At 46.1% G+C, this 26,918-nt stretch overlaps 1 protein-coding gene and 1 pseudogene across 2 annotated transcripts; both read left to right on the top strand.

Annotated features, from left to right (window-relative positions):
• Positions 1 to 5,488: 5,488 nt before the first annotated feature.
• On the top strand, positions 5,489 to 6,867 carry LOC311315670 (transmembrane protein 275-like; annotated as a pseudogene). The gene is made up of 2 exons: positions 5,489 to 5,513; positions 6,268 to 6,867. The product of its transcript is annotated as a transmembrane protein 275-like (transcript).
• Positions 6,868 to 17,991: 11,124 nt separating this feature from the next.
• Positions 17,992 to 18,624, top strand: LOC311315890 (transmembrane protein 275-like; the record flags this gene model as incomplete). The annotated part of the gene is made up of 1 exon (XM_084446599.1): positions 17,992 to 18,624. One exon carries the CDS (start codon positions 17,992 to 17,994, stop codon positions 18,622 to 18,624), a length of 633 nt encoding a protein of 210 aa, XP_084302725.1.
• Positions 18,625 to 26,918: the final 8,294 nt, after the last annotated feature.

The raw sequence follows: 26,918 nt of genomic DNA, 5'->3' as shown, positions 1-26,918 counted from the left end.
CTATTGCATTGCATTTGTAGGCTATTGCCATTCCAGATGCATGTGCCCCCTTCGCTATAAGTGCTCACTGCCACCAGAGGGCGCTATTACTCCACTGTGCTTGAAAGTGAAATTGTGTAACTGTTCATTGGTATGAAACCAACAGATGCCAGCAGAGCACAAATAAATGTCTGTTCCTCAGGGTGTCTGTGTGAGAGGGGGTGATGTGAGAAAATTGGCTACATAAAAAAAAATCATGGATGGATGTCATGGTATTAAATCTATTCTCTGTCTGTATAATCTGTCATCTATTAAAGGTGTATATGACCTCTTGTGATTCAAGATGCATTACACAATTAAATGCTATGTTCTTATCTGTAATTGGATGATACAGCTTCTGTTTGGACAACTTCCTGAAGAGCTTCTGTAATACTATTTGGGAACATAGAGTTGACCATATTATGCTGCATGATTTCACATGCATTTTTAAATAGGTTGTTACGAGAGCAACATTAGGCCTAATATACTCAAAAGGCAAGTTTCTAACGATAATAATTTGTCTCTGATTTAATAGCGCTCTCAACTGAAATGTGTATAATTTAAATAATCTCTTCAGAGGATGTGTATTTTCCTCATTGTGATCTATCAATCAATCAATCAAAGCTTTATTTGTATAGCGCATTTCATACCCAGAGGCAACACAATGCGCTTTACAGAGAACAAGGGAGGTGGGCATACGACCCACTCTCTACATATTCCAGAGGGAAGCAAAAAAACAGTAATCACCCGGGGGCCAGATAAGTGAGCTGTAAAAATTCTTCCCTGACCCCTCTCAACAAGGCGATTGAGCAAGCTCCAGGAGTATGTTTGTCTACCGGCTAAGAACATTTATAAAGCAATACATTGCATTAAATTACATTTCAGAGTGAGAGAGGCTAAAAGCATCATAGGAGAGAGAATATTCTACGGACATGCTACATCATCCACAGCAGACACAGGGGTATCTATCGGACTTCGGGAGGTCTGCTGGTGACAGTGGGGCATCCACTGGACCTGGTTAGAAGATAGGAGGGAGAGAGAGAGACACTAGGGAGAGGGAAGGCAGAGGGAAGGCAGAGCAGGGTTAGTAGCACATAGAGCCATACAGACCACACAGACATTGAAACAGGCAACCTGGGGCAAGCTCCTGGAATATATTTGTCTAATGGCTAAGAACATTTAAAGAACAATAAATAACATTAAATTAAATTTTCGGAGCAAGAAAGGCTAAGAGCATCAGGTCCAGGCCTAAGCCGGATGTTGACTGATGTGTGTCTGTGTGTACGTGTGTGTGTGTGTACTAAATACTACGATATCCACAGCTCCGCAGCTGACACTGGACCTGGTTAGAGGATAGGAGGGAGAGAGAGAGAGACACTAGGGGAGACAGAAAACGGTTAGTAGCACACTGAGTCATTGAAGCAACACAACAGTCAGAACAAGCCTGTTTCAGGATAACCAGCTTCTGTACACTACTTGATATACATACATTGCATAGCAGGATAAATACCAATGTATACAGAGGATTCACAGGTAGGTTTGAGGCTGCCTTTCTGTGTCTCAAGGTCCTAGCTAGTGATTGTAGGCTAGGTCGAAAAGGTACGTCTTGAGGTCTCGCTTGAAGACCTCCGTTGTTTCGGCCCTTCTTAGGCACTCCGGTAGGGTGTTCCAGAGGTTGGGGGCATAGAAACTAAAAGCTGCCTCTCCATGTTTCTTGGTCCTGGCTTTTGGAACTGTTAAAAGTTCAGTGCCTGAGGATCTAAGTGGTCTGTTTGGCATGTACTTAACAAGCATGTCTGAAATATATTCTGGTGAGTGACTGTGGAGAGATTTATAGACTAGTAATAGTAATTTAAAGTCTATTCTAGAGTTGACTGGTAACCAGTGTAGTGATTTTAACGCTGGTGTGATGTGTGCCCTTCGTCTAGTCTTAGTGAGGACTCTTGCTGCAGCATTCTGTATTATTTGTAGCTTAGAGATTGCTTTCTTTGGTAGGCCTGATAGTAGAGCATTGCAGTAGTCCAGCCTGCTTGTGATGAAAGCATGCATAAATCTTTCGGTGTCAGCCTGAGAGAGAAAGGGTTGCACCTTGGCAATGTTCCTTAGGTGGTAAAAGGATGTCTTTGTAATATTCTTGATGTGGTTTTCGAAATTAAGATCTGAGTCAAGTATGACACCTAGGTTTTTAGCCTGGCAATTGGTGTCAATTTCCAGAGTTTTTAAGTGTGCAGCTAGTTTCTCTCTTTCAGCTTTTTCTCCAATGATCAGTACTTCTGTTTTGTCCTGGTTTAGTTGGAGGAAATTATGTGACATCCATACATTTATATCTGTAATACACTTGACAAGGCAGTCAACCAAGCTGTAGTTACTGGGTGTTACGGAAATATAGAGTTGAGTATCATCTGCGTAGCTATGGTAGCTAATAATGTGCCTCCTGATGACACTACCAAGGGGCAGCATGTACAGGCTGAAGAGTAGAGGTCCTAGGATCGATCCTTGGGGCACCCCACAGGTCATAGGGATCTTTCCTGAGCTATATTCACCGAGGGCAACGAAGAAATCACGACCGGTTAGATAGGTCTTAAGCCAATTTAGGACTGGACCAGAGAGGCCAACCCACTTTTCCAGTCTTTCGATGAGGATTGCATGATCTATAGTATCAAAGGCTGCACTCAGGTCCAGGAGGACGAGAACAGAAAGCTCTTTGGAGTCAGCATTAATTCTGAGGTCATTTACAACTTTGACTAATGCCATCTCTGTGCTATGGTGGGCACGGAAGCCGGACTGGAAAAGGTCAAGGGTACAACTTGTAGCTAGGAAATCATTAATCTGTTTGAAAACAATTTTTTCCAGAATTTTACTCAAAAAGGGAAGGTTGGAGATTGGTCTAAAATTGCTAAAAACTGAAGTGTCTAAGTTGTTTTTCTTCAGTACGGGTCTCACCAGAGCAGTTTTAAGTATTGGTGGGAAGACACCTGTAGATAGGGAGTCATTAACAATGGATAAAATGTCATAGGATACAGAGTCAAAAATAGTTTTGAAAAAATCGGTGGGGATGGGATCCAGCAGGCATGTGGAGGTTTTGAGTTTGGATACTACTTTTCTCAACATTTCTGTGTCCATCAGTGTAAACAGGCTCATATGTCCATTACATGGAGGGAGAGGATCTGTGAACGGGATGCATGGTCTTTCCTGAGTGATATTCCTCCTAATATTCATAATCTTATCTCTGAAGTAAGATGCAAATTCCTCACATTTGGAGGTAGAGAGCAGGTTATCAGGTGTTTTTACGGCAGGGTTTATTAGGCTATCAATTGTTGAGAAGAGCACTCTTGAATTATTTCGGTTGATAGATATCAATTTTGAGAAGTGGTCTTTCCTTGCATTTCTTATTGCTTTATTAAAAGCAGAGAGATGTTCTTTGAGAATATCATGGTGGACCTGTAGCTTGGTTTTTCGCCATATACGCTCAGAACTTCTGCAGGTTCTCTTTAGTTGATATGTTTCCTCATTTCACCATGGGGCTTTATTATTGGTTGTGATCCTTTTCAGTTTAATAGGTGCTACAGAATCCAAGGCTGCCCTTACTCTGGTGTTAAAGGTGGTTGCCAAGTCTTCAATAGTTCCTAAGGGCCCCACTTCTGGAGTTGATAAATTGTTTCTGGTCATTATTTCTCTAAAACTATCGGCTACTGCGGAGGTAAGATAACGTTTCTTGAAAAGCGCTCAGTACTACTTTTGACTTTAGGAACCAATGCAGTGAAGAAGATACAGAAATGGTCGGAGAGGGCGAGGTCACTAATAGAGGAAACAGTGATAGTCAGGCCCTTAGTAATCACTAGATCAAGGGTGTGGCCGTGGTTGTGAGTTGGCTCAGAGATATGTTGGGTAAAATCCATGGAGTTTAGGAGGTTGATAAAGTCCCTAGCTTTCGAGTCCGCCTCAGTGTCTACGTGTATGTTGAAATCTCCAATGATGATAATCTTATCATAATTTGTATGGATGATGGACAGGAGTTCTGAAAATTCTGTAGAGAAGGCAGGGCATTGTTTGGGAGGCCTATACACGGTTACTGCCAGAACTGGGGGCTGGCATTTTAGGACAATAGCGTGGTATTCAAAAGAGGCGAAATCATCAAAGGAGAAGGTCCTGCAGCTGAGGGCATCTGTAGCTATGGTGGCTGTTCCTCCACCTTTTTTCCCACTTCTGATAGCTAAAAAGCTGTAGTTAGGAGGAGAGGCTTCAATGAGGGCTGCTGATCCATTTATATTTAGCCAGGTTTCAGTTAGGAACATACAGTCTAGTTTACGTTCACATATAAGATCATTAATGAGAAAAGTTTTGCTTGGTAGGGACCTGACATTTAGAATCGCCATTGAAATAGCTTCCGGAGAAAAGGGCTGGCTCGCCTGACTAGTAGGCCTGGATGGTATATTCACTGGAAAGGATATCAGGTTTTTTATATTAGATCCACCTGACTGTTTCATTATGGTAATAGGGGTGCGGTGGGAGATAATTCGCTGAATGGCATATTCAGGTGGGCAGAATTCGTTTATAAAAATATAGACGTCGCTATGCCAGGTCTCAGTGAGGGGCAGGGAATCAAGGTCTATGGTGATGGGGCGCTGGTGAGATGGAGCTGGTGTAGCCCGACCCGCGGGTACAGGAGGTTTATGTTTGGCAGTAGGGTGGTTGAGACGGGTCGGGCTAACCCCACATCAGACGCTGGATGATCTCAGCGTCAGGTCCATATTCATACTGAGCAGACGGGCACCTGACCTACTAGGATGAAGGCCGTCCCTGGCGAAGAGGTCCGAGCGGTTCAAGAAAGTGGTGAAATTATCTATGAAGGGAAGCTTCAACTGGCAGCAGTAGCCTTTCAGCCAGATGTGGAGCTGACGGATCCTACTATATTTGGCATCACCATACCGGGGGGAGGAGAACGGGCCAGAGATGATGCAGGTCTTTCCTGACGCCTGATCAGTGGAGGGCCATGAAATCCTCCTTCAGCCGCTCAGACTGCTGGAGCTTGATGTCATTTGTTCCGACATGGATGATAATGGATGAGGCCAGGGGATAATCTGCGAGGAGTGATGGGACAACAGTCCTGATGTCCGAGACTTTAGCTTCTGGGAAGCAGCAGGTCCGGGCTTTTGGGACCACTACATGGCGCACCATGGAAGATCCGATGACGAGCACAGATGGGGGGGCGGGATAAGTGGCGGGCCCACTGGAGTTAGGGGACTTCCTTTGTTGCCTCACACCTGAAGGCCAAGTGGTAGAGGGTGGGGGCCGGGGGTCCCCTCGGTGGACTGGGCTATGCTCAGGCCGGGGAGCAGGCTTATTAGCCTGGCTATTATGCCGCTCACCAACCAGAGAGGTATGGGTGGGCTGCGGAGTATGGGTATGGTACTGAGTAGGGCAGGGTATGAAATGAGCCCCAGTAGCAGGGAGCCAGGACGAGGAGCTGATGCTAGTATCCTTGGACCTCTTGGGTACAGGCTCGGCCAGTAAAGCAAAGCTATTCTTCAGTTGGAGGGTGTCGTCGTCGGAGGGTTTTATCTATACCTGCATAAACTATTTCACTACTGCACATATGACACTTCTATATTCAGAACCCTGCTGACACTTCAGACTGTGCATCACGGCATAGGGTGTCTGACACTCTTACTCTATGTGGTCCGATATGCTATAGTGCCATGGAGCACACCGCTGACATTGACTGGCGGGTTGCGTGTGTGTGTGTGTGTGTGTGCGTGTGTGTGTGTATGTGTGTGTGTGTGTGTGTGTGTAATAGTTACACCTGGGTGCTCTCGATGACGCTCCTTGTCGGGCCTCCTGAGGTATGACCAAGATCATTGGAGTGACACACACACACACACACTAATTACACACACACACACACACACTAATTACTTCTGGGCATGGTCTGAGAGGAGTCAGGAGCACCTTGGCCATGACCAAGTCAGCTATATTTTCCCTGTAACTAAAATCCAAAGCTTTTGTGAGTCACACTTTATGACACTAATACTGTTTTTCCTTTCTGTTTTTTCCTCTGTGACAGGTGCATTTACACCTTGAGTAATCCTACCCAGCTTCACTGTCCTTCTGCCGTGTCGCCATGGGGAACAGCCTCGGCTGAGTGAGAGAGAGAGAGAGAGAGAGAATACAGAGCAAGCAAGATAAAGATATAGAGAGAGAGTGGAAGAGGGAGAGACTAGATTTGAGGTGAAGACATAGTCGCCACAGACAGGAGCTCCAGCGCTCCTGCGCCCAAGAAGAGGCCGAGGAGGAAGTCCAGCCCCCACGGCCTTCCCTCCCCGGCGCTGTGCTGCGCGTGCGGCCTGTGCATCATGCTGGCGGGCATCAACATCACCCTGGTCGGGGCGTTCGCCTTCACCACGCTGGTGCCCATCATCATCGGGCCCATCCTACTCCTAGTGGCCTTCGCCTTCTTCGGGGCGTGCTGCGTGTGCAGCCGCCTGCCCCCCGCCCCGGGATCCCGGAGGTCAAAGGTCGGCGGGCGCGGGGACGGCGGGTCGCGGCGGGCTGGCGGGCGGCGCGGCGTTCGAGATGGAGACGAGCGAGCACACGCTGCAGGACACCATGGCGGTGAAGCTCAGCCCCACGCCGTCGCCCGACTCCTCCTCCTCCTGCGCCTCCAGCACCGGGCGGGAGACCCCAGGTCCCGGTCCCGACCCCGACTCCGCCCCCCCGGAGACCTGCAAGCTCTTCACCACCACGGAGGCCAACGGCCCCCCCGCCTCTGCCGCCGCCTGCTACAAGGCGTCGTCCGCCGGGGGAGGGGCCGTGAAGCTCAATTTGCCGCGGGAGGTGGTGGCCACCTAGCATGGCCCAGAACCAGACCTCTGCTGACAGAGGCTCTTGAGGAGGAATATCGAATGGATGGATGGATGGATGGATGGATGGATGGATGGATGGATGGATGGATGGATGGATGAAGGGTTGGATGGAGGGATGGAGGGATGGAGGGATGGATGAATGGATGAATGGATGAATGGATGAATGGATGAAGGGTTGGATGGATGGATGGATGGTATTTTGAGAGTGTCCAGAACACTTGTGAAGTGCCATTTTTCCTCTGGCGACAAGCTATTATCAGAACAGTGTGCAGCCAGCCAATAACTAGCGAACAACTTTGCAGGAGCCAAGCGATACTGTATGCTGTTGGTTGCAAGATATTGGTTTTTGGAATTTGTGTTTCTACCTCCACAGAGTTTATCCCTGAAGCTCTCTCTCTCTCTCTCTCTCTCTCTCTCTTTCTCTCTCTCTCTCTCTCTCTCACTCGCTCGCAACAAGCCCTGGGCATTCTAGCAGTTGGAAGATGGAACTTGAAGTAAAGATTTGTCATACTCAGGCAGCATCAGTCCAGCGGGGTAAACACCAAGCATCATTTTAACATCTGTGGGAGCTGCTGCCCAACAGAGAATGCAGAGCGGTCTGGTCAGCGAACCTGGTCTTTCTGCCTGAACTCAAAGAAATGGCTACCAGGTGTACCAGCAGTCATCAATGGCCTGCTATGATTTTACGAGGTCCTGTGCAATATAATCACAGCTGAAGGAACTAAGAGACTTAAGGTAAATTTCTTGGCATTTAATTTTTCTTCGGCGGACCAATCTGGAGTGGAAAAGAGGGTCAAACTGAGTTCATGACTGCAGACCATTCTTGGACGGATGATAATGTACTGTGTGTGTGTGTGCGTGTGTGTGTCTGCATGTGTGTGTGTGCATTGTTCTTATGCATGACAGCATTGGTGGATTGTTCATCACTGTGGGTTTTCATGTGCTATATTATTGTCTCCAGGCCAACATTAGCACTGTCACTATTAACATTTTACCCAACTCTCAAATTCTAGGAAGTAGAGTTATTGAAGTTGCTGCATTTCTAATGAATGATCTATTGATGTTTCTCAGCACTCACTGCCATTCTGTTCAAATGCATAATGGCTGCACATGTTGTATGCTGTCCTACTGTATGTACAGTATCTGTGACAAAAGTGATGATATTTGCATCCTGGTTGGTCGACCCCAATTTGCTTAATTTATACATTCTGCTCATGCTTGCTATGGTAGTTTTCCACTTAACCTGTATTGAATATTAACATCTTAATATGAACATCTTACATCATGGACTCTGATTTAGTGGAAATGTTTTGAAAAGTGGAATGTTTTGACGTTGTGTACAGAATCAGAAAAAGAAAATGTTCTATTCAACCTCAACGGGGGATTGCACGAGCCAGCCAAGAGTTGTACAAGTACATGTGTTTTTTTAATGTAAATTCCATATCTTTGTTTCCCGTCACTGTGATCCTCTCTCTACCGATTCCAAATTTAAGTGGCCAAGGAGACTTATAGAATGAGAGAATTATAGTCCTTAAAAACGAATGCTGCCTTAGATTGAGATCTCAGGATCAAACCAATGAGGGCTATTTCAATTAGTGCAATTCCAACTTAACTAAGGAAAAATATTTTGTTTTCAAGTGATCTGTTTGCAATGTCACACAATTTGTCACAATTTTGCATGAACTCTAGCTGTGTGGAATTTTGATCATTACCTGGAAGAAAGATAACATGGGCGATAAAGATGAGATGACAGAGGGATGACAGAGACAGCTGTTCACGTTCAGGCACCAGGCCTGTCAGAGAATATGTATAAAGTATAGGCCTAGATGGATGTAAACTATCAATGTCAGCCATATTTCAAAATGTTCTTAAACTTTTTTGACAATTATTTTTTTGAAGATAAACCACACAATGAACCATCTAAAAATCAATAAAATGCTCTTACAAAATTGACAACAAACTGTTTATTCTTTATGGATGTCTATCGCCTATCTCCAATAACATTTCTTGTCAGCAACAGCTGACTGCTCTTGACCTCTCAGCTGTTCTCGCGATGGTATTGTCCGTTTCTGGCGGCTGGTTGGCTGCGCTCCCGAGAGTGTGTTCCTTTCTGACAGGTCTGTCGGTTCCTGGGGGCGGGAACGTCTCCGGCGCCTTGTTCCCTCTTGTCTACGTGATCCTGGGGGCGGTCCCTCGCCACGTCTCGCTGGCTGGTCGCCCCTCCTCCTCCCCCTCGACGGTGGTGTCGGTCCGTCTCTCGCGGCGTCGGTTTCCCGAGGGTCAGCACGCAGATGGGGCCCTCGTACCTGCTGACGCACCTCCGGCCTCTCCGCCGGTGCGCCCTGGCAGCCGCAGGGAGGGGTTCCCTGGGGAGGGGCACCCACCTGGAGCCCCTCGGCCTCCCGCGCCCCCAGCAGGTTAGCCTACGCGCCTGCCTCCAGAGCGTCCGCAGGGGTCTGGGCAGACAGCAGGTCCGGCTCTCTCTCAGCGCAGAGAACGCCGTTACCACCACGGGGGCGACGCCAAAGAGAAGGATCAGTCCTATCACCAAGAGCACATAGACCACCAGGAAGCTGAGCGTGCGTCTGCAGAGAGCTACCTCGATATCCGGCCTGCTAGGATCACAGAGGACATCCACTTCCATGGAGGGGAAGAGGGACTGAGCATTCAGAAGATAACAGAAGATATCCATGAGCTATTGTAAATTGCGCAGCTTTGCTGATGGTAGCTAAATGTATTTTCAATTAAAAGACAACATAATTTCAATAGTAAAGATGCTGATGACACTATGTAAATGGTAAAATGGTAAATGGTCTGCACTTATATAGTGCTTTTCCACCTTAGCGGCACTCAAAGCACTATGACATCATAATCAGTTTTGATAAGGGGTGTCATGGTTGATCAATGACATCGTGATTTTAATAATTTATTAGGCTACTAGATCATTAGTACTTGTTGCATTTGTTATATATATGTGTAGCTATTCTACATTAATTATTTAGAGACTTTTTAGAGACGGGGGGTTCTTTACTTGGTCACACGGTGACACACATTACAGAGTGAGCGGCGACACAACATACACATGCAACCCCAGGTGTCGCCGGTGGGAATTGTTCCCTGCATTTCTCCCATCCGAGCTGTCCTCCTCCAGGGGCAGCGGGCGGCCATCGTTCATAGGAATCCATGTGCTCAGGCCAGGTCTTGATCAGGGGACGGACTGAAGAGTATCTGTTCTTCTGAATGATTTTGTATTGGGTTCTTTGGGAAGAAACCCCTGCGAACACGGGGAGAACTTGCAAACTCCGCACAGAAAAGCTCGGAGACCTTGTTGGTGTGAGGTGACAGTATTAGATAGTATGCCAACGTGCTGCATGTGAGCGGTTTTGGATCCAGTGTCTTGCTCAAGGACACTTTGGCAGAATGCCGGGAGTTGGGATCAAACCGGGGTCCTTGCGATCCCCAGCCGGCCACTCTAGCTCCTGAGCTATTGCATTGCATTTGTAGGCTATTGCCATTCCAGATGCATGTGCCCCCTTCGCTATAAGTGCTCACTGCCACCAGAGGGCGCTAATACTCCACTGTGCTTGAAAGTGAAATTGTGTAACTGTTCATTGGTATGAAACCAACAGATGCCAGCAGAGCATGATGTCTGTTCCTCAGGGTGTCTGTGTGAGAGGGGGTGATGTGAGAAAATTGGCTACATAAAAAAAAATCATGGATGGATGTCATGGTATTAAAGGTGTATATGACCTCTTGTGATTCAAGATGCATTACACAATTAAATGCTATGTACTTATCTGTAATTGGATGATACAGCTTCTGTTTGGACAACTGCCTGAAGAGCTTCTGTAATACTATTTGGGAACATAGAGTTGACCATATTATGCTGCATGATTTCACATGCATTTTTAAATAGGTTGTTACGAGAGCAACATTAGGCCTAATATACTCAAAAGGCAAGTTTCTAACGATAATAATTTGTCTCTGATTTAATAGCGCTCTCAACTGAAATGTGTATAATTTAAATAATCTCTTCAGAGGACGTGTATTTTCCTCATTGTGATCTATCAATCAATCAATCAATCAAAGCTTTATTTGTATAGCGCATTTCATACCCAGAGGCAACACAATGCGCTTTACAGAGAACAAGGGAGGTGGGCATACGACCCACTCTCTACATATTCCAGAGGGAAGGAAAAAAACAGTAATCACCCGGGGGCTAGATAAGTGAGCTGTAAAAATTCTTCCCTGACCCCTCTCAACAAGGCGATTGAGCAAGCTCCAGGAGTATGTTTGTCTACCGGCTAAGAACATTTATAAAGCAATACATTGCATTAAATTACATTTCAGAGTGAGAGAGGATAAAAGCATCATAGGAGAGAGAATATTCTACGGACATGCTACATCATCCACAGCAGACACAGGGGTATCTATCGGACTTCGGGAGGTCTGCTGGTGACAGTGGGGCATCCACTGGACCTGGTTAGAAGATAGGAGGGAGAGAGAGAGGCACTAGGGAGAGGGAAGGCAGAGCAGGGTTAGTAGCACATAGAGCCATACAGACCACACAGACATTGAAACAGGCAACCTGGGGCAAGCTCCTGGAATATATTTGTCTAATGGCTAAGAACATTTAAAGAACAATAAATAACATTAAATTAAATTTTCGGAGCAAGAAAGGCTAAGAGCATCAGGTCCAGGCCTAAGCCGGATGTTGACTGATGTGTGTCTGTGTGTACGTGTGTGTGTGTGTACTAAATACTACGATATCCACAGCTCCGCAGCTGACACTGGACCTGGTTAGAGGATAGGAGGGAGAGAGAGAGAGACACTAGGGGAGACAGAAAACGGTTAGTAGCACACTGAGTCATTGAAGCAACACAACAGTCAGAACAAGCCTGTTTCAGGATAACCAGCTTCTGTACACTACTTGATATACATACATTGCATAGCAGGATAAATACCAATGTATACAGAGGATTCACAGGTAGGTTTGAGGCTGCCTTTCTGTGTCTCAAGGTCCTAGCTAGTGATTGTAGGCTAGGTCGAAAAGGTACGTCTTGAGGTCTCGCTCCGTTGTTTCGGCCCTTCTTAGGCACTCCGGTAGGGTGTTCCAGAGGTTGGGGGCATAGAAACTAAAAGCTGCCTCTCCATGTTTCTTGGTCCTGGCTTTTGGAACTGTTAAAAGTTCAGTGCCTGAGGATCTAAGTGGTCTGTTTGGCATGTACTTAACAAGCATGTCTGAAATATATTCTGGTGAGTGACTGTGGAGAGATTTATAGACTAGTAATAGTATTTGAAAGTCTATTCTAGAGTTGACTGGTAACCAGTGTAGTGATTTTAACGCTGGTGTGATGTGTGCCCTTCGTCTAGTCTTAGTGAGGACTCTTGCTGCAGCATTCTGTATTATTTGTAGCTTAGAGATTGCTTTCTTTGGTAGGCCTGATAGTAGAGCATTGCAGTAGTCCAGCCTGCTTGTGATGAAAGCATGCATACATCTTTCGGTGTCAGCCTGAGAGAGAAAGGGTTGCACCTTGGCAATGTTCCTTAGGTGGTAAAAGGATGTCTTTGTAATATTCTTGATGTGGTTTTCGAAATTAAGATCTGAGTCAAGTATGACACCTAGGTTTTTAGCCTGGCAATTGGTGTCAATTTCCAGAGTTTTTAAGTGTGCAGCTAGTTTCTCTCTTTCAGCTTTTTCTCCAATGATCAGTACTTCTGTTTTGTCCTGGTTTAGTTGGAGGAAATTATGTGACATCCATACATTTATATCTGTAATACACTTGACAAGGCAGTCAACCAAGCTGTAGTTACTGGGTGTTACGGAAATATAGAGTTGAGTATCATCTGCGTGTAGCTAATATTGTGCCTCCTGATGACACTGCCAAGGGGCAGCATGTACAGGCTGAAGAGTAGAGGTCCTAGGATCGATCCTTGGGGCACCCCACAGGTCATAGGGATCTTTCCTGAGCTATATTCACCGAGGGCAACGAAGAAATCACGACCGGTTAGATAGGTCTTAAGCCAATTTAGGACTGGACCAGAGAGGCCAACCCACTTTTCCAGTCTTTCGATGAGGATTGCATGATCTATAGCAGGGGTGGCCAACCCGCGGCTCGCGAGCCGCATGCGGCTCTTTGCCCGTCAATGTGCGGCTCCTCCATCCATCCCCCCAAAAAAGTTGGCTTGCGGCTCTTCCATCCTTTCATTAAAAAATAAATTCATTCATCCATAAGAACGTTTCTCTCTCTCTAGTTTCGCTGTGCATTTCTTCCCGCCCATTTTAGTTTATTGCAGATTTGTCATCAAATCATGATTCGTTTCGCTATTGAGGAACTCGCGTGAGAACCACTTCAAACCAATCATATAGGTAGCAAATCACCTTGGTAACAAAATTATTAGGTGCGTTTACATGGACAGTTTGAATCGGTTTCAAATAGGTTTGGAAGACCAAACCTATTGAAAATATGTCATATAAACACCTCAATCCGACTGAAATGCCCCAACCCGATTGAAATTCCAATCGCTTTCAAGGAGGTAGTTTATACCTTTTCGAAACCGTTTGGTCCGTCATGTATACATATCTTGAAACGGATTGATGCTGCGTTCTGCGTTCATTTTGCGCATGTTCAAGACTTAACTAATCAAGGCACGCTCGACAGTTCCGTAGTCAGCTGTTTGTAACCATCGTAACGCAATCACTCACGGCTGCGTGCGCGGTCGAAACATTTGTTTCGTTGTCGCATGTAAACATCCAACCAGTTTACTTTGTATCCCATGTATACGCTCCCAGTATGTATCAACCAGATTGAAAAATGTGTCCTGTAAACGCACGTATTGTAAACAAAATAATTTGCTTTGCGTGGGTCATTCTCTTTTACGACAAAAGCTGACGTAGCATAGGCTACTGTACACAACCAAAGAATGGCTGGAAAGAAATGCGCAGCTATAAGAAAATATGAAGACGAACACAGAAAAAGGCCAGAAGCCCTTTTTTTACCCGAGTGGGGAGAGTAATTTTTTCTTCATAGAACGTAATGGTAAGCCATTCTGTCTGATATGCCAGACATCATTGGGACATTTCAAAGCCTCAAATCTCGAGCCCAGTCCAGCCCAACCCAGCCCAGTCCAGTCTAGTCCAGTCCAGTCCAGTCCAGCCTAACCCAGTCCAGCCCAGCCTAACCCAGCCCAGTTCCGCCTAACCCAGCCCAGTCCAGCCTAACCCAGTCCAGCCCAGCCTAACCCAGCCCAGTCCAAAATATATTATGTCAGAAAATATCTTGTTGTATGTATTAATTTTAAATAAATTAACTTTAAATGTATATTTAATGGACAATAATGTTTTTCTTCTTATTTTAGACTGGGGTGCCTTGGGATTTTAAGTACTTATGAAGGGTGCGTGACTGAAAAAAAGGTTGAGAAACGCTGGTATATATGGTGTGGCTCTGGGTGGTACCACAGTCATTTTTGTGGCTCTTAGTCTCTGACTGGTTGGCCACCCCTGATCTATAGTATCAAAGGCTGCACTCAGGTCCAGGAGGACGAGAACAGAAAGCTCTTTGGAGTCAGCATTAATTCTGAGGTCATTTACAACTTTGACTAATGCCGTCTCTGTGCTATGGTGGGCACGGAAGCCGGACTGGAAAAGGTCAAGGGTACAACTTGTAGCTAGGAAATCATTAATCTGTTTGAAAACAATTTTTTCCAGAATTTTACTCAAAAAGGGAAGGTTGGAGATTGGTCTAAAATTGCTAAAAACTGAAGTGTCTAAGTTGTTTTTCTTCAGTACGGGTCTCACCAGAGCAGTTTTAAGTATTGGTGGGAAGACACCTGTAGATAGGGAGTCATTAACAATGGATAAAATGTCATAGGATACAGAGTCAAAAATAGTTTTGAAAAAATCGGTGGGGATGGGATCCAGCAGGCATGTGGAGGTTTTGAGTTTGGATACTACTTTTCTCAACATTTCTGTGTCCATCAGTGTAAACAGGCTCATATGTCCATTACATGGAGGGAGAGGATCTGTGAACGGGATGCATGGCCTTTCCTGAGTGATATTCCTCCTAATATTCATAATCTTATCTCTGAAGTAAGATGCAAATTCCTCACATTTGGAGGTAGAGAGCAGGTTATCAGGTGTTTTTACGGCAGGGTTTATTAGGCTATTAATTGTTGAGAAGAGCACTCTTGAATTATTTCGGTTGATAGATATCAATTTTGAGAAGTGGTCTTTCCTTGCATTTCTTATTGCTTTATTAAAAGCAGAGAGATGTTCTTTGAGAATATCATGGTGGACCTGTAGCTTGGTTTTTCGCCATATACGCTCAGAACTTCTGCAGGTTCTCTTTAGTTGATATGTTTCCTCATTTCGCCATGGGGCTTTATTATTGGTTGTGATCCTTTTCAGTTTAATAGGTGCTACAGAATCCAAGGCTGCCCTTACTCTGGTGTTAAAGGTGGTTGCCAGGTCTTCAATAGTTCCTAAGGGCCCCACTTCTGGAGTTGATCAATTGTTTGTGGTCATTATTTCTCTAAAACTATCGGCTACTGCGGAGGTAAGATAACGTTTCTTGAAAAGCGCTCAGTACTACTTTTGACTTTAGGAACCAATGCAGTGAAGAAGATACAGAAATGGTCGGAGAGGGCGAGGTCACTAATAGAGGAAACAGTGATAGTCAGGCCCTTAGTAATCACTAGATCAAGGGTGTGGCCGCGGTTGTGAGTTGGCTCAGAGATATGTTGGGTAAAATCCATGGAGTTTAGGAGGTTGATAAAGTCCCTAGCTTTCGAGTCCGCCTCAGTGTCTACGTGTATGTTGAAATCTCCAATGATGATAATCTTATCATAATTTGTATGGATGATGGACAGGAGTTCTGAAAATTCTGTAGAGAAGGCAGGGCATTGTTTGGGAGGCCTATACACGGTTACTGCCAGAACTGGGGGCTGGCATTTTAGGACAATAGCGTGGTATTCAAAAGAGGCGAAATCATCAAAGGAGGTGGTCCTGCAGCTGAGGGCATCTGTAGCTATGGTGGCTGTTCCTCCACCTTTTTTCCCACTTCTGATAGCTAAAAAGCTGTAGTTAGGAGGAGAGGCTTCAATGAGGGCTGCTGATCCATTTATATTTAGCCAGGTTTCAGTTAGGAACATACAGTCTAGTTTACGTTCACATATAAGATCATTAATAAGAAAAGTTTTGCTTGGTAGGGACCTGACATTTTGAATCGCCATTGAAATAGCTTCCGGAGAAAAGGGCTGGCTCGCCTGACTAGTAGGCCTGGATGGTATATTCACTGGAACGGATATCAGGTTTTTTATATTAGATCCACCTGACTGTTTCATTATGGTAATAGGGGTGCGGTGGGAGATAATTCGCTGAATGGCATATTCAGGTGGGCAGAATTCGTTTATAAAAATATAGACGTCGCTATGCCAGGTCTCAGTGAGGGGCAGGGAATCAAGGTCTATGGTGATGGGGCGCTGGTGAGATGGAGCTGGTGTAGCCCGACCCGCGGGTACAGGAGGTTTATGTTTGGCAGTAGGGTGGTTGAGACGGGTCGGGCTCACCCCACATCAGACGCTGGAAGATCTCAGCTTCAGGTCCATATTCATACTGAGCAGACGGGCACCTGACCTACTAGGATGAAGGCCGTCCCTGGCGAAGAGGTCCGAGCGGTTCAAGAAAGTGGTGAAATTATCTATGAAGGGAAGCTTCATCTGGCAGCAGTAGCCTTTCAGCCAGATGTGGAGATGACGGATCCTACTTTATTTGGCATCACCATACCGGGGGGAGGAGAACGGGCCAGAGATGATGCAGGTCTTTTCTGACGCCTGAGCAGTGGAGATCAGGGCCTTGAAATCCGCCTTCAGCCGCTCAGACTGCTGGAGCTTGATGTCATTTGTTCCGACATGGATGATAATGGATGAGGCCAGGGGATAATCTGCGAGGAGTGATGGGACAACAGTCCTGATGTCCGAGACCTTAGCTTCTGGGAAGCAGCAGGTCCGGGCTTTTGGGACCACTACATGGCGCACCATGGAAGATCCGATGACGAGCACAGATGGGGGGGCGGGATAAGTGGCGGGCCCACTGGGCTTAGGGGACGTCCTTTGCTGCCTCACACCTGAAGGCCAAGTGGTAGAGGGTGGGGGCCCGGGGTCCCCTCGGTGGACTGGGCTATGCTCAGGCCGGGGAGCAGGCTTATTAGCCTGGCTATTATGCCGCTCACCAACCAGAGAGGTATGGGTGGGCTGCGGAGTATGGGTATGGTACTGAGTAGGGCAGGGTATGAAATGAGCCCCAGTAGCAGGGAGCCAGGACGAGGAGCTGATGCTAGTATCCTTGGACCTCTTGGGTTCAGGCTCGGCCAGTAAAGCAAAGCTATTCTTCAGTTGGAGGGTGTCGTCGTCGGAGGTTTTTATCTATACCTGCATAAACTATTTCACTACTGCACATATGACACTTCTATATTCAGAACCCTGCTGACACTTCAGACTGTGCATCACGGTATAGGGTGTCTGACACTCTTACTCTATGTGGTCCGATATGCTATAGTGCCATGGAGCACACCGCTGACATTGACTGGCGGGTTGCGTGTGTGTGTGTGTGTGTGTGTGTGTGTGTGTGTATGTGTGTGTGTGTGTGTGTGTGTGTAATAGTTACACCTGGGTGCTCTCGATGACGCTCCTTGTCGGGCCTCCTGAGGTATGACCAAGATCATTGGAGTGACACACACACACACACACTAATTACACACACGCACACACTAATTACTTCTGGGCATGGTCTGAGAGGAGTCAGGAGCACCTTGGCCATGACCAAGTCAGCTATATTTTCCCTGTAACTAAAATCCAAAGCTTTTTTGAGTCACACTTTATGACACTAATACTGTTTTTCCTTTCTGTATTTTCCTCTGTGATACAGGTGCTTTTACACCTTGAGTAATCCTACCCAGCTTCACTGTCCTTCTGCCGTGTCGCCATGGGGAATAGCCTCGGCTGAGTGAGAGAGAGAGAGAGAGAGAGAGAGAGAGAGAGAGAATACAGAGCAAGCAAGAGAAAGATATAGAGAGAGAGAGGCAGAGGGAGAGACTAGCTTTGAGGTGAAGACATGGTCGCCACAGACAGGAGCTCCAGCGCTCCTGCGCCCAAGAAGAGGCCGAGGAGGAAGTCCCGCCCCCACGGCCTGCCCTCCCCAGCGCTGTGCTGCACGTGCGGCCTGTGCATCATGCTGGCGGGCATCAACATCACCCTGGTCGGGGCGTTCGCCTTCACCACGCTGGTGCCCTCCGCCAACCCGCCCATCATCATCGGGCCCATCCTACTCCTGGTGGCCTTCGCCTTCTTCGGGGCGTGCTGCGTGTGCAGCCGCCTGCCCCCCGCCCCGGGATCCCGGAGGTCAAAGGTCGGCGGGCGCGGCGCGGGGACGGCGGGTCGCGGCGGGCTGGCGGGTGGCGCGGCGTTCGAGATGGAGACGAGCGAGCACACGCTGCAGGACACCACGGCGGTGCAGCTCAGCCCCACGCCGTCGCCCGACTCCTCCTCCTCCTGCGCCTCCAGCACCGGGCGGGAGACCCCGGGTCCCGGTCCCGACCCCGACTCCGCCCCCCCGGGGACCTGCAAGCTCTTCACCACCACGGAGGCCAACGGCCCCCCCGCCTCTGCCACCGCCTGCTACACGGCGTCGTCCGCCGGGGGAGGGGCCGTGAAGCTCAATTTGCCGCGGGAGGTGGCGGCCACCTAGCACGGCCCAGAACCAGCCCTCTGCTGACAGAGGCTCTTGAGCAGGAATATCGGATGGATGGATGGATTGGATGGATGGATGGATGGATGGATGGATGGATGGATGGATGAATGGATGGATGGATGGATGGATGGATGGATGAAGGGATGGATGGATGAATGGATGGATGGATGGTATTTTGAGAGTGTCCAGAACACTTGTGAAGTGCCATTTTTCCTCTGGCGACAAGCTATTATCAGAACAGTGTGCAGCCAGCCAATAACTAGCGAACAACTTTGCAGGAGCCAAGCGATACTGTATGCTGTTGGTTGCAAGATATTGGTTTTTGGAATTTGTGTTTCTACCTCCACAGTTTATCTCTGAAGCTCTCTCTCTCTCTCTCTCTCTCTTCTCTCTCTCTCTCTCTCTCTCTCTCTCTCTCTCTCTCTCTCTCTCTCTCACTCGCTCGCAACAAGCCCTGGGCATTCTAGCAGTTGGAAGATGGAACTCGAAGTAAAGATTTGTCATACTCAGGCAGCATCAGTCCAGCGGGGTAAACACCAAGCATCATTTAACATCTGTGGGAGCTGCTGCCCAACAGAGAATGCAGAGCGGTCAGGTCAGCGAAGGTCTTTCTGCCTGAACTCAAAGAAATAGCTACCAGGTGTACCAGCAGTCATCAATGGCCTGCTATGATTTTTAAGAGGTCCTGTGCAATATAATCACAGCTGAAGGAACTAAGACACTAAGGTCAATTTCTTGGCATTTACATTTTTCTTCAGCGGACCAATCTGGAGTGGACAAGAGCGTCAAACTATGTTCATGACTGCGGACCATTCTTGGACGGATGATAATGTACTGTGTGTGTGTGTGTGCGTGTGTGTGTGTGTCTGCATGTGTGTGTGTGCATTGTTCTTATGCATGACAGCATTGGTGGATTGTTCATCACTGTGGGTTTTCATGTGCTATATTATTGTCTCCAGGCCAACATTAGCACTGTCACTATTAACATTTTACCCAACTCTCAAATTCTAGGAAGTAGAGTTATTGAAGTTGCTGCATTTCTAATGAATGATCTATTGATGTTTCTCAGCACTCACTGCCATTCTGTCCAAATGCATAATGGCTGCACATGTTGTATGCTGCCCTACTGTATGTACAGTATCTGTGACAAAAGTGATGATATTTGCATCCTGGTTGGTCGACCCCAATTTGCTTAATTTATACATTCTGCTCATGCTTGCTATGGTAGTTTTCCACTTAACCTGTATTGAATATTAACATCTAAATATGAACATCTTACATCATGGACTCTGATTTAGTGGAAATGTTTTGAAAAGTGGAAATGTTTTGAAAAGTGGAAATGTTTTGAAAAGTGGAAATGCTTTGACGTTGTGTACAGAATCAGATAAAGAAAATGTTCTATTCAACCTCAACGGGGGATTGCACGAGCCAGCCAAGAGTTGTACAAGTAGCTACATGTGTTTTTTTTATGTAAACTCCATATCTTTGTTTCCCGTCACTGTGATCCTCTCTCTACCGATTCCAAATTTAAGTGGCCAAGGAGACTTATAGAATGAGAGAGTTATAGTCCTTAAAAACGAATGCTGCCTTAGATTGAGATCTCAGGATCAAACCAATTAGGGCTATTTCAATTAGTGCAATTCCAACTTAACTAAGGAAAAATATTTAGTTTTCACTTGTTTTCAAGTGATCTGTTTGCAATGTCACACAATTTGTCACAATTTTGCATGAACTCTAGCTGTGTGGAATTTTGATCATTACCTGGAAGAAAGATAACATGGGCGATAAAGATGAGATGACAGAGGGATGACAGAGACAGCTGTTCACGTTCAGGCACCAGGCCTGTCAGAGAATATGTATAAAGTATAGATGTATGTAAACTATCAATGTCAGCCATATTTCAAAATGTTCTTAAACATTTTTGACAATTATTTTTGTGAAGATAAACCACACAATGAACCATCTAAAATCAATAAAATGCTCTTACAAAATTGACAACAAACTGTTTATTGTTTATGGATGTCTATCGCCTATCTCCAATATCATTTCTTGTCAGCAACAGCTGACTGCTCTTGACCTCTCAGCTGTTCTCGCGATGGTATTGTCCGTTTCTGGCGGCTGGTTGGCTGCGCTCCCGAGAGTGTGTTCCTTTCTGACAGGTCTGTCGGTTCCTGGGGGCGGGAACGTCTCCGGCGCCTTGTTCCCTCTTGTCAACGTGATCCTGGGGGCGGTCCCTCGCCACGTCTCGCTGGCTGGTCGCCCCTCCTCCTCCCCCTCGACGGTGGTGTCGGTCTGTCTCTCGCGGCGTCGGTTTCCCGAGGGTCAGCACGCAGATGGGGCCCTCGTACCTGCTGACGCACCTCCGGCCTCTCCGCCGGTGCGCCCTGGCAGCCGCAGGGAGAGGTTCCCTGGGGAGGGGCACCCACCTGGAGCCCCTCGGCCTCCCGCGCCCCCAGCAGGTTAGCCTACGCGCCTGCCTCCAGAGCGTCCGCAGGGGTCTGGGCAGACAGCAGGTCCGGCTCTCTCTCAGCGCAGAGAACGCCGTTACCACCACGGGGGCGACGCCAAAGAGAAGGATCAGTCCTATCACCAAGAGCACATAGACCACCAGGAAGCTGAGCGTGCGTCTGCAGAGAGCTACCTCGATATCCGGCCTGCTAGGATGACAGAGGACATCCACGTTCAGGGAGGGGAAGAGGGACTGAGCATTCAGAAGATAACAGAAGATATCCATGAGCTATTTTGAATTGCGCAGCTTTGCTGATGGTAGCTAAATGTATTTTCAATTAAAACACAACATCATTTCAATAGTAAAGATGCTGATGACACTATGTAAATGGTAAAATGGTAAATGGTCTGCACTTATATAGTGCTTTTCCACCTTAGCGGCACTCAAAGCACTATGACATCATAATCAGTTTTGATAAGGGGTGTCATGGTTGATCAATGACATCGTGATTTTACTCATTTATTAGGCTACTAGATCATTAGTAGGCTACTTGTTGCATTTGTTATATATATATGTGTAGTAGCTATTCTACATTAATTATTTAGAGACTTTTTAGAGACGGGGGGTTCTTTACTTGGCCACACGGTGACACACATTACAGAGTGAGCGGCGACACAACATACACATGCAACCCCAGGTGTCGCCGGTGGGAATTGTTCCCTGCATTTCTCCCATCCGAGCTGTCCTCCTCCAGGAGCAGTGGGCGGCCATCGTTCATAGGAATCCATGTGCTCAGGCCAGGTCTTGATCAGGGGACGGACTGAAGAGTATCTGTTCTTCTGCATGTTTTTGTATTGGGTTATTTTGGAAGAAACCCCTGCGAACACGGGGAGAACTTGCAAACTCCGCACAGAAAAGCTCGGAGACCTTGTTGGTGTGAGGTGACAGTATTAGATAGTATGCCAGCGTGCCGCATGTGAGCGGTTTTGGGATCCAGTGTCTTGCTCAAGGACACTTTGGCAGAATGCCGGGAGTTGAGATCAAACCGGGGTCCTTGCGATCCCCAGCCGGCCACTCTAGCTCCTGAGCTATTGCATTGCATTTGTAGGCTATTGCCATTCCAGATGCATGTGCCCCCTTCGCTATAAGTGCTCACTGCCACCAGAGGGCGCTATTACTCCACTGTGCTTGAAAGTGAAATTGTGTAACTGTTCATTGGTATGAAACCAACAGATGCCAGCAGAGCACAAATAAATGTCTGTTCCTCAGGGTGTCTGTGTGAGAGGGGGTGATGTGAGAAAATTGGCTACATAAAAAAAAATCATGGATGGATGTCATGGTATTAAAGGTGTATATGACCTCTTGTGATTCAAGATGCATTACACAATTAAATGCTATGTTCTTATCTGTAATTGGATGATACAGCTTCTGTTTGGACAACTTCCTGAAGAGCTTCTGTAATAGTATGTGGGAACATAGAGTTGACCATATTATGCTGCATGATTTCACATGCATTTTTAAATAGGTTGTTACAAGAGCAACATTAGGCCTAATATACTCAAAAGGCAAGTTACTAACGATAATAATTTGTCTCTGATTTAATAGCGCTCTCAACTGATTGCATCAAGGACAAATTGCATGAAGATAACAGTATTGATTATCCTGTGTTATCTATATGAGGTCGATCAGGGACCGTTTACATTGATGAGCCGTTGCAGAGGCCTAGTGTACCTGAATCTCCTACTGTTTGAGCTACTGATAAAGTCCACCACGTTCTTCAAGACACTTCCACTTTGATTCAGAGCCTTATTTGAAGTCCTGCCACTGTATTCAGGAAGTCACACTTCGATGCATGCTGCATTAGCAGACTTAAGCTTGCAGTTTTTTACATTTCTGAATTGAAATCAACCTCATTCTTTTAACTACCACTTTAACACTTACAACCTTCTGTTGTTGTGCATAGTGTATTTTACTGGTTCTTCAATAATAATTCACTCTTGAGATTAGATACCCTGGAATTCTAGTTTAACACAGATCTTTAGTTACTGAGTGAAATAACCCCATGACCTCTGACTACCCAGCCACCATGTCCCACCTCCACACATGGTTTCCTGGCTTATGGGCCATAACCAAAAAATATAGATTACCCAGGGGGCCACACTTCCTGCATCATCCTTTGCCTCCTGGCCTTGGGTCAGCAGGTCATAAACCAAGATGAATGATCAGCCGGCTGGAGTTTGACATAGCAAATGATTTACTGCCATGGCGTAGTTGAGCAGGTTATAGGTGAGGCTCCCCTGTAAAGCTACAAGCTGATCGTCCAGTCATGGTTTAGTTGGTCAAGGTGACCAGTACATAAAAAACAAAAACAAAATTGTTTGAGAGCAGATTGCTCCTGAGACAGAGCAAGGATGAGCCATCAGAGGGCCCATATTGTAATAAATGATAGTTGTTATGTAGGCTAATGGCAGGAATGAATACCATTATCATTGACCAAGTCCATTCTCTGATGCTGGGGCTGTCCCATTATGTGCAGACTTTAGTAGATTCAAGATGTGTTTATTAGCCATGTATATGATGCACACATACTAGGAGTTTGACTAGGGTTAAGCTGTTGTAGACGACATACGACAGGGTGCAGGACATGACAGGACAGTGCAAAGACATGACAGTGCAAAACAGTAGGAAAACAGTGCAAATACAAAATACATAAAACAGTCCAAACAAAACACAGTGCAATGTGCAAATTGTGATTTTTTTTAAAGGGAGACACACATGCAATATACATACTATATACAGAATGGAGTGTGGTGAGTGTACAGTGTGTGTGCATAGTGTAGTGTGGTGGATGAGCAGTGTTATGTACTGTGTGTACAATGTGTGTGTGTGTGTGTGTGTGTGGGGGGGGGGGGGGGCGGCGGTAGTAGTAGTAGTAGTAGTAGTAGTAGTAGTAGTAGTGGTAGTAGTAGTAGTAGTAGTAGTAGCAGTAGTAGTGGTAGTAGTAGTAGTAGTAGTAGTAGTAGTAGTAGTAGTAGTGGTAGTAGTAGTAGTAGTAGTAGTAGTGGTAGTAGTAGTAGTGGTAGTAGTAGTAGTAGTAGTAGTAGTAGTAGTAGTAGTAGTAGTAGTAGTAGTAGTGGTAGTAGTAGTAGTAGTAGTAGTAGTAGTGGTAGTAATAGTAGTAGTAGTAGTAGTAGTAGTAGTAGTAGTAGTAGTAGTAATAGTAGTAGTAGTAGTAGTAGTAGTAGTAGTAGTAGTAGTAGTAGTAGTGGTAGTGGTAGTAGTAGTAGTAGTAGTAGTAGTAGTAGTAGTAGTAGTAGTAGTAGTGGTAGTAGTAGTAATAGTAGTAGTAGTAGTAGTAGTGGTAGTAGTAGTAATAGTAGTAGTAGTAGTAGCAGTAGAAGTAGTAGTAGTAGTATTGAAAAGACTCGCTGCTCTCTCTTTCTCTCTCTATCTCTCTCTCTCTATCTCTCTCTCTCTTCCTCTATCTCTCACTCTGTCTCTCTCTCTCTCTTTCTCTCTATCTCACTTACACACACACACACACACACACACACACGTGAGGATGCTGAGGACCTTGGACTTCCAGTCTGCCCTAAACCGGAGAGCAGCGGCTGGATTCCAATGTTCTGCATTTGTGTGTGTGTGTGTGTGTGCGTGTGTGCGTGCGTGCGTGCGTGCGCGCGATGTGTGTGCATACGCGTGTGTGTCGCTCGGTTGTGTGCGAGTGTTCCTCTGCAGTTTGAATGAGTCAGGGAGGGGAGGGGGAAGGAGAGTAACCAAGCAGAAGAGATTAGGGGAAGACTAGCTGCTGAACTTCTGTGGGGGCAGACAGTGGTTACGTAACCTCAACCCAATTCACTCCACATTATAAGAAAGACCGTGTAGAACAGGAGGCTTTGCCTGTCCGGTGGGGACCCAATTCTAGTGCTGAAAAATACAGATAATATTCACATTTTACATTGTATACACCCATCTACTATGGCGGCTTGGTTGTATTGATTCAGGCCGGGTCTCCTTTAAGAAGCCTGACAAGAAAGATCATTGATTATGCCCTCATTGTGAATCCATAGTCTGTGGTGAGTAAATTACAAGGGTGATGAATGTATCTCTGTGTTTGTTCCTTGGTTCCCGTAGTTCTAGTGCACACAGATCTCTCTGGCTGAGGTGCTCAGTATGAGTTAGGGTATGTATGACAACACCATATACAGTAGGACTACATACATTCTAGTCCTGTGACACATGCCTATCTAAAGTTTTACACTGTCATGTCTTTGTATTGTCCGGTCCAGTCCTGTCCCCATCTGCAACAGTGTATGCTTCAACCCAAGTAAAATTCCTAGTATGTGTGTATCATATACATGGCTAATAAAACAGATCTTGAATCTTGAATAAAGCGTGCTAAACTCCCCAATAGAGAGTGCGGACTGTTATGATGGAGTTGTACCGCTCTGCCCAAGCTTGGTTTGCATGGGGGCCATTACTGTTGGTCTCTCCATCACACAAGCTCTGGGGGGGGGGGGGGGGGGGTCACGGAGAAGAAAGCCCCCCACAGATCTGGGAGCGAAGATGCTGAGGATTTTGGATCCCTCCAGCAGAGGGGTCTTAAAGGCTAACGCCACAGCGCTCTGAATACCAATGACCGCTGACAAAACATCAGTAGCCCCTCCATTCACTCCCATTAAACACCAGTTTATTCAAGTGGCCGGGACTGTTGCATAACCTCCCTTTCAGCAGTCTATAGGTGGACCCTGGGAGAAGGAAACGAGAGCCAGGGTGAAGGGAAGGTGGAGTTATCTCAGCCTGGGGTTCTGTGACCTCTCCTAGAATGTTATCGTTCGCTGAAGGTACACCGCTTCCAAAAAATCGCTGTGTTCGCCAAAAATAGAACTGCATTGTGCTAATATTTAAGTGTGGTCTCAAAGCAAACAGTCAGTACGGAAGTCCAACCAGACTAGGCAGCATGGTGCACCTGCATGCTTGAATGTCAGCTGTGACATTCATGCATGCTGGGCTGGCAAGAGAGCAATCTCTTATGGAAAAGGATAACTGTTGGCCTATTTCCAAATTGAAGACACCTTTGGCAATCAATGTTCTAAGATAATTGGTGGTTAGCAAAACGATAACCTGTAAGTTTACCTTCGGGAACAAAATGTACCACTTCATGTCTTGGCATGTTTGGGTTTCCTGGGGTGCAGGGAGATTGATGTAAACAACATGTGGTACTGCTACGGACCAGCAGGGGTCTCTGTCGCTTAAATAACTGCAGAAACAATGAGGAGACAGACCGCTTCAGACCAGTTCTGGTTTGTTTACTGTAGTGGTGCAACTGGGATGTGGAAGTTGCTCTCATCGTTTCAAGGTTAAATGGCTGAATGTCCAAAACATCCAACCAAAATGTCATTTCAAAAATAAAAGAGTGAGCTAGTGAGCATTTCGAGCTCTCTCTCTCTATCTATCTATCTATCTATCTATCTATCTATCTATCGATCTATCGATCTATCGATCTATCTACTGTATCTATCTATCTATCTATCTATCTATCTATCTATCTATCTATCTATCTACTGTATCTATTTCCCTTTGTATATCTTAAACCCACAACTGTTCATTATTTTTTTGTAAAAAAATATATTTATATATAGCCTACTGTGTTTAGGCTACTAAGCAATAACAATATTCTACTTCTGAGTAGTCTAAGTAGCTATTTAGGTAAATCATCTGTAAATGTTCACTCGGCCATAACCACATTACAACAGCATTGAACCTGACAGATTATACAGTCATACAGTAGCAGACAGTAACAAGAGACAGCTTCTAACTTCGCTGATCAAGTGAGATGTAG

The sequence above is a fragment of the Borostomias antarcticus genome (assembly GCF_949987555.1).
Source record: "Borostomias antarcticus genome assembly, chromosome: 12".
NCBI lineage: Eukaryota > Metazoa > Chordata > Actinopteri > Stomiiformes > Stomiidae > Borostomias > Borostomias antarcticus.
Note: the sequence above shows the minus strand (reverse complement) of the source record. Positions and strands in the feature narration are given on the sequence as shown.